Genomic DNA, 13156 nt, shown 5'->3' with positions numbered 1-13156 from the left:
TATTATTTTCTCCCCTAATTTTAAAATATATAAAAAGTATATTTATATAATATTTTAAAAGCTTTAAAATACTAAGTTATATACTAAACTCTCTAAGTACGAGTTTTATATATAAAAAATACATTTTTTAAAATATATTATTATACCAAGATAAATCTATATATAAGTATTAAAAATAAAAATAGTTAGGGATTAGCTTATATTATAAAACGTTAAGGACGTATAAGGATTTTTAAAATTTGTTAATTTTTATTAACGATTTTTTAAGGATTATATTAATATAATTAGACTTTTTAATAACTTAATATAAAAAAATAACTTATTCGTTTAGGACCTTAAGTATAAAAAAGTATTTATTAAAATTAAGAATATAGTCGTTTTTAAACTAGTTATTATAATCCTAAACTTTTAAAAACTTTTTAAAATCGAAACTAATATTTTAAATTTTATTATAAGAGTGGTTTTAAAATAATAAAATAAATAAAAAAAACTTTACTTATATTATTTTTATTTTAAAGTATTTTATAGAGTAGAATTAAATTAATAAATTTATAATAAAAAACTAATAGTAATTATTAAAGTATTTTAAAAATAGAGATTATAATTATTTAGAACTAAATACGAAGTTATAGTTTATATAGACTATAAACATTTTATAAACTTTATAATAAATAAAAATCTAAATAAATAATAAGTTAAATAGAGCGAATTCTTATTTAAATATAATTTCTAAATTATTTATTAAACAGGTTTAAAAAACAGTAAAGTAAACGCTTTTAGTAAAAAACCTAATTACGAAGTCGCGGTTTTTAAAAAAATATAAATTATTTTTAAATAAAAAAAAGATAGTAGCCTTATACTAATTATAAAGCTTTTTATAATAGCTAAAAAGATTAATATTAGCTCGATTAAAAAAATAACCCTTAAGCTTATTATAAAAATTTATAGTATACTAATATATAGTTATTAAAGAGTAATTAAAATATAAAAACGGATTTATTAATATTATAATAAATCTATTATATATATTAAAATTATAAAAGTAATTAAAAATTATATAATTTATAAAAAAAATAAAAATAGCCTATATAAGCTTTATAATAAACTATAACTACTATAATTATTAATAAAAATATAATAATTAATTATATAGGATTTAATTATTAAACTATTAAAATTTAGAAAATTATTTACTAAAATATAATACGATAATATTTTAGTTATAGTTAACTAACTTACTAAGTTTGCGTATTTTATTCTTTATAAAAAATTAAGTATTATAAAAAACTTAGTATATATATTTATTAAAATTATATTTTTAAACTATGGTTTATTAAAAAAAATTATTTTAAATAGAAATAAGCTATTTATTTTAAAGTTTTAAAAATTCTTAATTTCGTAACTTAATATAGATTATAAATTATTAATATTATTTTATTTATAAACCGATGGATAGATAAAAAGAATTAATTAGATTTTTAAAATATACTTTTATTATTATATAAATTATAATTAAAATAATTAAGTAATACTTTTATTAATAACTTAGTTTATATATAATAATATAGTTAATAAAAATATAAGGGAATCTCCGTTCTATTTTAACTATAAATTCTAGTTAATAATATATAGAGAAGTATAATAAGGATTATAAATTATAAAAGCTATAGTAAATATAAATAAACTTAAAAAGATTTATAAATAAGCCTTACTAAACCTCGAGTTCGTATAATAATATATAAAAAAAAACGTAAATAAATTAAGGATTAGAAAACTATTTTTAAAAAAGGGGGATAGTACTTACCTCTTTTATTATAATATTAAAATAAAATAACTAAATAATAAATTAAACTATAAAAAACTTAAACTTTTCAAAATTATTAAAAAAATCTTACTAATTAATTACGAATTAAGATTACTAAATATAATATAATACTATTCCGTTTTTTATATTTTATTACTCGAGCTTATATTAAGAAGTTTATATATAAAAGATTATATTATTATTAAACTAAATTAACTAAAATACGAAGTTAAATAAATTATTAACTATAGAGTTAAGAATAAAACGCGAGAATTCATAATTAAATAAAAAAACTATAGATATAAAAAAAATATATAAGAACTATATAATAATTTCTAAAATACTTAATAGTTTTTTAATAATTATAAAAGAATAGCTAAGCTTTAAAAAGTACGCTTATAATTAAAAGCCCTAAATTTATAAATTTAATATTAAAAAAAAACTAGTTAATTTCGTTTAAAATACCCTAAGTAACTAAATGTTTTATAATACGTATCTCCTATATTTTTAAAGATTTCTCCTCGGCCTCTTACTCTTTAATTAACTATATTTTATAATAAATAAAATCTAAACTACGCTCTTTAAAAAATCGTTTTTACTTTTTTAAATAAGATAAATAACTAAGAGTAGTTATAAATTAAGTTTATAGGACTTCTAGAGCCTCTTTAGCCTCCTATTCCTTAACCTCTATTTTTTTTTATTTTTTAAAATAATAATTTATTATAATAAATTAGTATTTTATAAAAAGAATAAAAAAAAAGAAACTTATAAACGTTCGTTATATTATTATTATTATAATTTAATAAACCCCGAGTAGCGTATTTATTATAACGCTTAGAATTTAATAAGTCTATTTTATATACTTAGTTATATTAAAAATAAAAAGAATATAGTATTATATTATAACCTTTATACTTAATAAAAATACTAAGGGCTTTATAATTATACTTAATTTTATTACTACGACTTTTATAAGGATCGGATTTTTAAATACGACTTAATATAATATTAAAATATTATAAAAATAAACTTAACGGACCCTAACTTAGGTTATAATTATTTATTTATAGGTTTATAAGACTAGATTTTTAAGAAGAGAAGCTAATATTACGACTTAATATATATAACTAACCTAGAGGCTAGCTTATTAATTATAATAACTAAGTATATTATATATATAAATAAAATAGAAATACGGCTATTTTTTATAAAATAAAAAGATTATAAATAAGTTACGTATTAATAAAATAAAGATTACTCTAAATTAAATTAATTTAATATAACTTAGGGGCCGAACGATTATTTTAAATTAAAATAATTAAGGACGACTTAAAAAATAAAAAATATATTTAAAAACGAGACTTATATATAATATAGATTTAAGCTAGGTTTAAAAATAGACTTTTTATAGCTTTTTTAATAATTAATTTAATATTAAATCTTATGATTATTTTTAGCTATTTTTATTAAGAACTTTTTTAATAAGATTATAATTAATTACTAAAGCTTTATTTATTTTATAACTTATAGATATAGCTTTAGGGAAGCTATTTATAATTATAATACTATTTATTTAGTATTCGTAGCCTTAACTTTTATTAATATACTTATTACGACTAGCTAGCCGTAATAAATAAAAATCCGCGTTATTAAATCGTTTATTTTTAATTGGGGCCCTTCCCCTTATATCTTATTTTAATCGGCCCTCTTATAATTTCCCTTGCTTAATCAGCTCTTAGAAAAGAACCACTAGGACTGATCGCCCTACCCCATTTTAATACCTAAATCGAAGAATGACTACGGATTGATTCGGTTCTCCGCCTTATTTAACACTCGCCAGAGGGATATCTCCGTTTTGACTAGCTAGCCTTGGGTTAACGTAGTCTTCTGGCCACTTTATCTTATTGCGCCAACTTGGCGGAAGAGACCTAGTTATTGCGGCAAGTAGGTGACGTCCCCACGCTTTCATGAACCAAAATTGAGATCCCGCTGCATGAAGGACGGTACAATAATGCGCAAGAATGACTAAAGACGCAGGGTCTCTGACAACAAGTAAGGCCATGAAGTTTTCACGCAAAACCATGGGCCAAGACACGGCAACGTTCAACTCGGGAGTGATAGAAGAGGCCCGTTCAATGCTATCCCGGAAGCCCGAGATTGTCTCGCTGATGACATTCTGAATTTCCGGACTAACGTCTTGCTGATCCAATACACACTCAATTCGCGAGATGTTCTCTTGCAGCAATGTTAGTAACTCGTTGCCGCCTAGATACGGATTGCATTGCATGAAGTCCTTCAATATGCCATGTCGTACATTCTCCCTAGCCGAGGCCATGACACTGCTGACACCGCGGATGAGGATAAAGACCTCCAAGATGTCATCAACTTCTAGCTGCCGGAAGGGACTATACGGCGTTGGACCAGAGGCAGCGAAGGCGCCAATAAAGAGTAGTGACGAAGCAGCGAAGAGAGCGTCGCAGTTCGCAGGCGTGACGTGCGAAATCTCAGCCTGAACTCCACGAATTGCATGGTGTTGGTGCTGTAACGCCAAAGATAGTTTTTCCTGACGCTGCTGTTGTTGCTGCATATGAGCTCGCGTGAAGAAAGATCCAAGTGGTTCCATGGTTGCGAGGTGAAAGGCGGAGACTGCGAGGATCTGATGCATGAGGTAGGGCGAGTCCGCTGCCACTGCCGGAACCTTGTCGCGCCAGGTGTGAAGGTTGGCCCCGGGTAAAGTTGCGGAGGTTACGGAGGTGAAGTGGTTCATCAAGCCGAGATCCATCATCCAGGGGTAGGCGTTTTCGGTCACGGGTCCGACGGGGAAGTCTGCCCCTAAAGAGGGCGGCGGTGTTTTCGATGAGGCTCCTCCTGGTGGGGTGCTCTTGAATGAGATGGTCGACGAGTCGTCTCCATGGCCATCTAGTGTAGAGGCGCTGATTTGCGAGCGATCTTGAATCGAAGATGGCGTTAGGCTACACTCGATCTGTAGTCTGACGCATGCGCCACAAGGTCGATTCTCATCGCACTGAAGCTATGTTAGCCTTGGGTTGTCTTCTTGGTGGGAAGAGATGGAATAAAGCGGAGACAAGACCATAGCCCGACGCACCTTGACCTTTCTCTGTTTACAGTTGGAACAACCGTTACGGGACTTCTTGTGTCCAATTCGCGGCATATTGGGCAAAGGCGAGGGACACAACTAACTGGGCCGCTTTCTTTCGATTATCGACTCGAGCCCGCAGAGATAATGGACTGGGGAGCCCGAATCCGAAGCCGATCGACCGCTCATACATATTTATCTATCCTTAGTGTGCAGACTGGGTTGCGGAGATTTGATTTCTAAGAGCCGCGGACTTTCTAAGCTTAGACAGTGGGTGAATCAACACCCGCGACAAAACCTAGTCAGTGCTAAACTTACACGTATTCGACGCAAGGGCCACCAGTCATTCGAACATCAGCCAAGACTTAAGCCAAGAGATTGACAACTTCAAGACACGATATATTAATATCGACAGAACAGCAAGCATAGCCTCAATGATGTTTACGAAGAGCCTGCGGAAAGAAATATCGATTTCAGAAAAATTGTTGATAGGTTGTTGGGGCCAAGGAAGGATATGCTAGTAGCAACGCGATGTTTATATAACCATGAGGTGGAACATCATGCCGAATTTCCATTACTTTATCCAGGAGAATACCTATTATTGCAGCAACTTCGGTTTCTCGTCAAAGACATCATAGAAGAGTGCTTCATTGTCTGAAAACAAGTCTATACTTCATCTTCGAGGTCACCCACCCATGGACTCACCGACAGATAACAGCCCCGGCGAGTTCGTCTTCTACCACTACGACCCTTCTCTTCCGGCAGCATGCATCTTCATCGCCCTCTTCGGCATTTCATCCGCGCTGCACCTTTTTCAGATGATCAAACTGCGGGCCTGGTACTTTGTTCCATTCTTGATTGGCTGCTGCTGTAAGTGACGCTTATCGACACAGATCCATGCCTCCATGGGCGCATCTTGCGATAGAAATACCTTCCACTTACTGATATTCCAATTTCACAGTTGAAATCGTGGGCTACATAGGCCGTGCATTATCCGCAACAGAAACCCCGAACTGGTCGACGACCTCGTACACGATCCAGAGCCTGACGCTCCTTCTCGGGCCCGCGCTCCTTGCTGCGTCTATCTACATGGTCCTGGGCCGTCTCATTCGCTTCCTTGAGGCCGAGCACCTGGCTTTGATCAGAACAAAGTGGTTGACCAAACTCTTCGTCTTAGGCGACGTGATTTCTTTCGTGACGCAGGGCGCAGGTGTGTTCCTTTCCGTCTCTTCAATGAGAGACTTCAGACCCGCGGGTAGTCGGGCTAACACATACCTTGAATAGGCGGTGCAATCCTGTCTAGAGCAAAATCCCTATCCGACGTCGACCTTGGGGAAAACATCATTATCGCCGGCCTCGCAGTTCAAATCCTCTTCTTCGGAGCCTTTATCGTCGTCACCTGTCTCTTCCACTATCGCATCAACCAAAACCCCACTGATCCCTGCAACTCTGCCTCCTTGCGCTGGAGACCGTTCCTCTGGATTTTGTATGGCGCAAGTCTTCTGATCATGGTCCGTTCGGTGTTCAGGGTTGCCGAGTACGTAACTGGTAGCAACGGAGCGCTGATGGCAAGCGAGGTGTACATTTACGTCTTCGATGCGGCGCTGATGTTCCTTGTTGCTGCCGTGTTTAATGTGTTCCATCCGGGTACCATTATACAGACAGAGAACAAGTTGACGGCCATCTCGGAGAGTAGCGTGCCTCTTGATTTGCAGACGTTTACTTAGGTGCTGTAGTTACCTGCTCCCTGGCGCTGAGCTTGGGTCAACGGCGGAGACCATGATACTGAACGCTTGTGAAAGCGGGGGATTTTCGTGGACATCGAGCGGTTCAGCAAAAACGTTCAGAATCTTAGCAATTGACATCACATGTGGGACTTGATTTTGATAGACACGGATCATTACCTTCTACTTGGACCCTTGAACTGCAGTCTTGAGTTATTTTATGTTCATACAGTTTTCTCTCACGATCCGAAGAAGTCTCGTAGGCTCGTCAAGTCAACTCATTTCGTTTTGCTGTGTGGTTGCGGCACAGCAACAATCAGCCAGGGGTGGCTTGCCCCTCAAGGACCATACACCTCATCGATTGCTCCTCGCCCTTTCAGCGTGTTTATCCGTGTCGACTCCAGCAAAATCGTTCAAGATTGAAATTTCTCGTCTCAGAGACACCAGCATCCCAAATCCTCTCATCAAGGAAGCAATCCATCGAGTGACATATGTGAGCCTGACGCCATCTTGAAGTCCGTCTCTTCCCGATGTTATCGTCTGCTGACAGGGAAATCTTTTCGGGGGAGGATCACTATACGAGTGCCAATTAGGCTCCTTCAGGCAGGTGAACCGTTAGCCTAAAGCGCCGAGAAACATGCTTGGGGAACGTTGAGACCGGCTGCTCCCGATTGTCCAGGGTCTTTGTTCCGGTCTTACAATTTCGAAACTGCCCTGCTGCGAATCCTTCGCCAAAAGGGACTTTTGTCGGGTCGTCGCGGTATCGCGGGGGTCAGTCATTTTTGGGCGCGACATCTTACTGTCGAATGTGGTGAACTATCAGCGAAACGGTAAACGTCGAGGCAAATCGAGCCGTAATCGCTTCATAAGAATACTCAGCGACCGGTGATTCTGTCGCTTGAGCCTGCGATGAACTCTCTGATATTCACACCATCCGCAACGACCATGGAGCTTAGACACAGCCAACAGGTCATCCCGAACGACGCATTTGCCTGTTCCGATGATTCGCCGTGGAGCTCCGTGCTGTGCTATCAAGGCTATGACCTCAGTCCTCTCCTTGAGGAAGTCATCTTCTCCATCATTCCTTGCTCAATCGCATTGGTTTCGGGGCTTCATCGTCGCCACCAGCTCCAGGCTAGAGCAGTGGTCTCACATGGACACATCCGCCCAGTGGCTAACTTGGTTAGCCACATCGTTTTAAGCTTCCTTTTACTTTTGATTGCACCCGCCTCAATCGCCATCGTACCAATTGCTGTTGTTTTGACATCTGGCATCGTCAGATATGCTGGGCAGCAGAGCGACGCGTGGATGGGCCAAGGGTCAGGTCTTCTCACGCTCAAACAGGCATGTTCCGATAGATCTGAGTTGGTAGAGTCGACGAGGCTGATTTACGGCAATAGGTCCTATGGCAAGCTCTCATGGCATTCCAAATCATCTTTTTAATGAGAGCCGCCCTTGAAAGAGACCGTCAGAGTCAATTTAGTGTCAATCTTGCTTCTTGGATCTTGTCGGTTACGACGAGCATTCTCTTCACATTGCTATCGGATCAAGAGCACCGCAAATCACTCGCTCCATCAGCCCTCCTCCAGCTTTTCCTACTAATAACCATATTTCTCGACGCAGCTCGCGTGAGAACGGCTTGGCATCTATCACCACAAAATAACGAGGGATATATCGCGCTGCTCTTGACAGTCCAAGTCATCCTCAAGGTACTCTTACTCGCGGCCGAATCTGTGTCAAAGCCAGTCACCCTCGCCATACCTGCTCGTCGGGTCTCCCGAGAGGAGACATCGGGTATCTTTGGCAAGAGCTTCGCGACATGGGTCAACCCTCTGTTGCGGTTAGGGTGGAAGAGGAATCTCTTAGCAGAAGACCTTGATCCTCTTGATGGAGACCTTGATGGAGAAGCGGTGCTTGAGCGGCTTTCCTCAGCGTGGAAGAATGGTACGTAAATCTCCTCATCTCCTCCTGATAATTGTGCTGCTTTTTGAGTGACACCTGGTACTAATTGATGATCCCATAGTCGATCAGGACAAGAATCACGCCTTAGTCATAGCGGTCCTCAAGGCCTTCCGAGCCGAGCTCCTCTTCATCCATATCCCGCGCATCGGTATGGTGGCTTTTGGTCTAGCACAGCCCCTTCTCGTGCAAACCACAATTGGGTACATCCAAAATCACAATGACGAGCCCATTACCTACGGCCAAACCCTCGTCGCTGCCTTTGCCATCACATACCTCGGCCTAGCCGTACGTGCCACTATTCCGAACTTTGGCCAGCTGAGAACACAGGACTAACCACACGCCTCTCGGATACTTGCAGATCTCTACTAGATGGTCCGGCCAACTCACCCATCGCCTCATTACCCGCATCCGCGGCGCCCTCATTGCGATAATCTACCAGAACATGCTCACCCTCCGCGCGGAGACAGGGAATTCCCAAGCAGCAGTCGCGTTGATGAGCACCGAGGTTGAGCGGATCACGGTGGCGTCTCAGTGGTGCGCCGCCATCGTCCCTAATCTCATCCAGCTCGGGTTCGCCATGTGGATCATGAGCGAGCAGCTTGGGGCTGTAAGCGTTGCTCCCATCATCATTGCGCTTCGTAAGTCAATGATTTGTCGACAGCTCTGATATCTTGAACCTCGGGTTTGTCTAACAGATTTGATAGTCAGTGTGTCGGCCGGTATTAGAACGGGCCAGTTGATCCCGCCGCGGCAGAGGAGGTGGATGCAGGCGATCCAGAAGCGTGTTGGCATCACCACAGAAGTCATCGGCTCAATTAAGGGCGTCAAGATGAGCGGCCTGACTAGTACAGTCCAGGACCAGATTCAAGGTCTCCGAGACTTTGAGCTGGATGAGTCCAAGAGGTTCAGAAGAGTGCAGATTCTCAACGTTCTCATCGGTAAGTTAAGCAATCCGTTACCCCTAGGCGGCGGCATGTCTAAAACTACATGCGCCAGGTCAATTTCCATCAATCATGACTCCCTCTATTACCTTCGCCGCCTTTGGCATCATCTCAAAGTTATCCGGCGGTCAGCCGCTCAACGTAGTCCAGGCTTTTACATCACTCAGCCTCCTCGGTATCCTGATCAACCCCGTCTCCGAGCTAGTCATGATCCCAAACAACCTCGGAGCCGCCATCGGATGCATAGACAGAATCCAGGAGTACCTCGTCAAAGAGAAGCGGGTGGATTATCGCCTCTTCAAGTCAAACACCTCTCCAGACACCGCGGCGCAGGGAAGCAACGGAAATAGCGAGCCGTCGCAAACCGACAGCGAGGTCCGACCCCTGATCAAAGTCTCGAACGGTTCCTTCGGCTGGCACAAAGACCAAGCCATTCTCAAGTCACTAAACCTCGAGATCCGCCGAGGGAGTCTCACAGTTCTCATCGGGCCCGTCGGCTCCGGCAAATCTACATTGCTCAAGTCCCTCGTGGGGGAAACCTACCGTACCTCAGGGTCGGTGGAGTATGCAAGCTCAACTGACGTGGCATACTGCGACCAAGACCCCTGGATCCTGAACCAGAGCATCAAGGAAAACATCATCGGTAGCGTTGCTACGCACGACACGACTGACTTTTACAGCACGGTTATTCGAGCATGCCAATTGGAAGAGGATCTCGATCTACTCCCGCAGGGCGACGAGACCATAGTTGGAAGCTCAGGCTCGGCTCTCAGTGGTGGTCAAAAGCATCGGATTGTACGTATACTAGCTCAAGCCTTTCTCGAGATCAGGTGCAACTTGATATTGACGATTTTCGATAGGCACTTGCTAGAGCCGTTTACAGCGGAAAGCAAATCATCATCATGGACGATAACCTGAAAGGCCTTGACTCTAAGACGGCTTCGAAATGCTTCAGCGCCCTATTTGGCACTGATGGAATCTTGCGTGGGGAGGGTAGGGCCGTGATCTTTGCGACGCACAATGGTAAACAACCCTCATATCTACCCTAGTGCCCCTGGTATTTTGCCATCAAGATGTATGAACGAGCAAATACTGACATAGTCAATGATGGCCACAGCCTCATGGCTTCGTGCTGCGGACAACATTATTTCCCTCGGCAGCGACGGAATCATCTCGGAGATGGGTTTATACGAAGACCTCTATAAGACCGGAGGCTACGTCAGTACACTTAAGGTCACCCAGAAGAGTGACCACGAGAATAGCGATTCGGAAGAAGCAGAAGCAGAAGCAGAAATCCAAGAGCATGCCAACAAGAAGGACAAGGCTGCCGCGGTTCGCAAGCCAGATGACTGTCTCAACGTAAAGACTCGTGGCGCAGCGAACACGAGTTCGCTCTTGTATTACATCAAGTCAATGGGAATCACGCCCTTTGGGCTTTTTGTGGTGATGGTTGTTTTCCAGACAATCTGCAGAATCATGCAACGTAAGATCGCATCCAGCTTCTATTTCGCTCGGCTATTAGTCTCGCCTTGGAGCTTTCTCGAAGATTATTAAATCATTCTTAGGTCTCTGGGTCAAATTCTGGGTCGCTGCCAACGAGAAAGGAGGACAAGATAATCTAGGGATGTGGGTTGGCGTCTACATCCTCTGGGGCACCTTAACGGAAATGGCTCTCGCCATCGAGTGCTAGTGAGTCCCATACCTCGTCAAATCCCTCCTACCTATTCCTACTTATATAGAGGCGGGACCTGGGTTACTGACAGAGTTGTGTTCCGCTCTCAAGCTACTTCCTCGTTATCATTGTTCCTCACTCGGCTAAGGGGCTTCACTTTAGCGTCCTCAAAGCCGCTCTCTCGTAAGATTTATTCTGGTTTGCCTCTTTGACTGGAATGAAGATATCTGACGTCTGAACTGTTGCCAGAGCGCCCCTGTCTTTCTTCATCAAGACCGATACAGGCATTATTATTAACCGGTAAGCCTACCTATACTCTCCCTCCAGTACCATCTAGACCCTCAGCTGACCTTGATGCTCCATCCAGATTCAGCCAAGACATGAATCTCGTCGACCTCCCCCTCCCTCTCGCCTTCATGCTAACCTTTGACAGTAAGCAGTCAACTTTCGTTCCTCCCATCTCCTCAAGTCCGGTAACTAACACCATAAACAGACCTCACCCTCGCAATAGCAGACATAACCCTAACAACCCTCGCCACACCAACCCTGTCCCTCTCCATCCCCATTCTCATCCTCCTTCTCTACCTTCTCCAACGAGTCTATCTCCAAACATCCCGTCAAATCCGCCTGCTCGACCTCGAGACCAAATCCCCGCTCTTCTCGCACTTCATCGCATCAGCCACCGGCCTCATCACCATCCGGGCTCTCGGACCCCACTGGACCTCCCGCGTGCAATCGCAGAACCTACAACGGCTAGAACTCTCCCAGCGCGCCTTCTACGCCATGGGAAGTCTGCAAAATTGGCTTCTACTAGTACTGAACCTCGTCGTTGCGGCGTTGGCGGTGTTGTTGGTGGCGTCTGCTGTTGTGTTGAGGGACCGGGTCGACGCGGGATTGCTCGGTGTCGCGCTCGTGAGCGTCATGACGTTTGGACAGCTGTTGACGCTGTTGTTGAACTATTGGGCGCAGCTGGAGACTAGTTTGGGTGCTGTGGCGAGGATCAGGGAGTTCGAGGCGGAGACTCCATCTGAGGAGAACGAAGATCATGACGAGGATCCTGCGGTGAAGGAAGAGTGGCCTTCCAGGGGGCGGATCGATATGCGGGACGTGTCGGCAGCGTACGATGACCATCAGGTTCTCAGCGACGTCAATCTCACCATAGAGCCTGGCGAGAAGGTAGCCATTTGCGGACGAACGGGTAGCGGGAAGTCTACTCTTCTCGCGCTCCTGCTTCGACTTCATGAGCCATCTACTGGTGTGATTGAGGTAGACTGTGTAGATATCCGCAGCGTACCCGTCACACGGCTTCGAGAGACTCTCGTCGCGCTGCCACAGGATCCGCTCTTCCTACCCGGGCCTGTTCGTCTCAACCTAGACCCGTTTAACTCTTGCAAAGACGATGCCAACATCTGGAATGCTTTGGAGAAGACGGGGCTGAAGGCTCTATTCGAAGACAAAGGAGGTCTCGAGGCCGATCTGAACACTGACTGGCTGAGTGCAGGACAGAAGCAGCTATTTTGCATGACCAGGGCCATCTTGAGGGACAGTCGTGTCTTGCTGCTGGATGAAGCGACAAGCAGGTGAGTCGTTGCTCTCTATCTTCACTCTGAGGCGTCAAGCACGCTAACATTTACCAAAGTCTCGATCAAGCCACGGAACAGATCGTGCAAGATCTCATCGGCAGCGAGTTCCAAGGCTGGACAATCATCGTTATCGCGCATCGACTACGGGCTGTCGTGGACTTTGATAAGGTTGTTACGCTCCAGGATGGGAAGGTTGTCGAATTTGATAGTCCCAAGAAGTTGCTCGAGGACGCAGGCACGTTTGCTGCGATGTGGAAGCTTCAAGAAGGTTGAATGATTACTGTCTTCATCGGCCTCTTGCGCAAAGATGGTGGGTTGCAGTAGAGGAGCTAAGCGTTGTGTTCTAACTAGAATTATCGAAAAGGGGCTTGCA

General features: G+C 42.0%; 4 protein-coding genes across 4 annotated transcripts; 3 read left to right on the top strand and 1 right to left on the bottom strand.

Annotated features, from left to right (window-relative positions):
- Positions 1-1234: 1234 nt before the first annotated feature.
- Positions 1235-1384, top strand: CPAR01_00908 (uncharacterized protein; the record flags this gene model as incomplete). The annotated part of the gene is made up of 1 exon (XM_060485198.1): positions 1235-1384. A coding segment is annotated over one exon (150 nt), but the record flags the coding sequence as incomplete, so codon positions are not given.
- A 2385-nt stretch (positions 1385-3769) lies between these two features.
- CPAR01_00907 (uncharacterized protein) lies at positions 3770-4976 on the bottom strand (the record flags this gene model as incomplete). The annotated part of the gene is made up of 3 exons (XM_060485197.1): positions 3770-3793; positions 3852-4829; positions 4911-4976. The coding sequence occupies 3 exons, from the start codon at positions 4974-4976 to the stop codon at positions 3770-3772; spliced, it is 1068 nt and encodes a 355-aa protein (XP_060356054.1).
- A 620-nt stretch (positions 4977-5596) lies between these two features.
- Positions 5597-6628, top strand: CPAR01_00906 (uncharacterized protein; the record flags this gene model as incomplete). The annotated part of the gene is made up of 3 exons (XM_060485196.1): positions 5597-5771; positions 5863-6111; positions 6186-6628. The coding sequence occupies 3 exons, from the start codon at positions 5597-5599 to the stop codon at positions 6626-6628; spliced, it is 867 nt and encodes a 288-aa protein (XP_060356053.1).
- Positions 6629-7534: 906 nt separating this feature from the next.
- Positions 7535-13056, top strand: CPAR01_00905 (ABC transporter; the record flags this gene model as incomplete). Its single annotated transcript, XM_060485195.1, has 14 exons — positions 7535-8025; positions 8109-8569; positions 8649-8872; positions 8946-9225; positions 9292-9525; positions 9584-10323; positions 10389-10551; positions 10646-11011; positions 11094-11217; positions 11312-11383; positions 11450-11500; positions 11568-11632; positions 11694-12780; positions 12840-13056. The coding sequence occupies 14 exons, from the start codon at positions 7535-7537 to the stop codon at positions 13054-13056; spliced, it is 4575 nt and encodes a 1524-aa protein (XP_060356052.1).
- Positions 13057-13156: the final 100 nt, after the last annotated feature.

The sequence above is a fragment of the Colletotrichum paranaense genome (assembly GCF_030867605.1).
Source record: "Colletotrichum paranaense strain IMI 384185 chromosome Unknown Scaffold_1.1, whole genome shotgun sequence".
NCBI classification, from domain to species: domain Eukaryota; kingdom Fungi; phylum Ascomycota; class Sordariomycetes; order Glomerellales; family Glomerellaceae; genus Colletotrichum; species Colletotrichum paranaense.
This window is presented reverse-complemented; position numbering and strand designations above follow the sequence as displayed.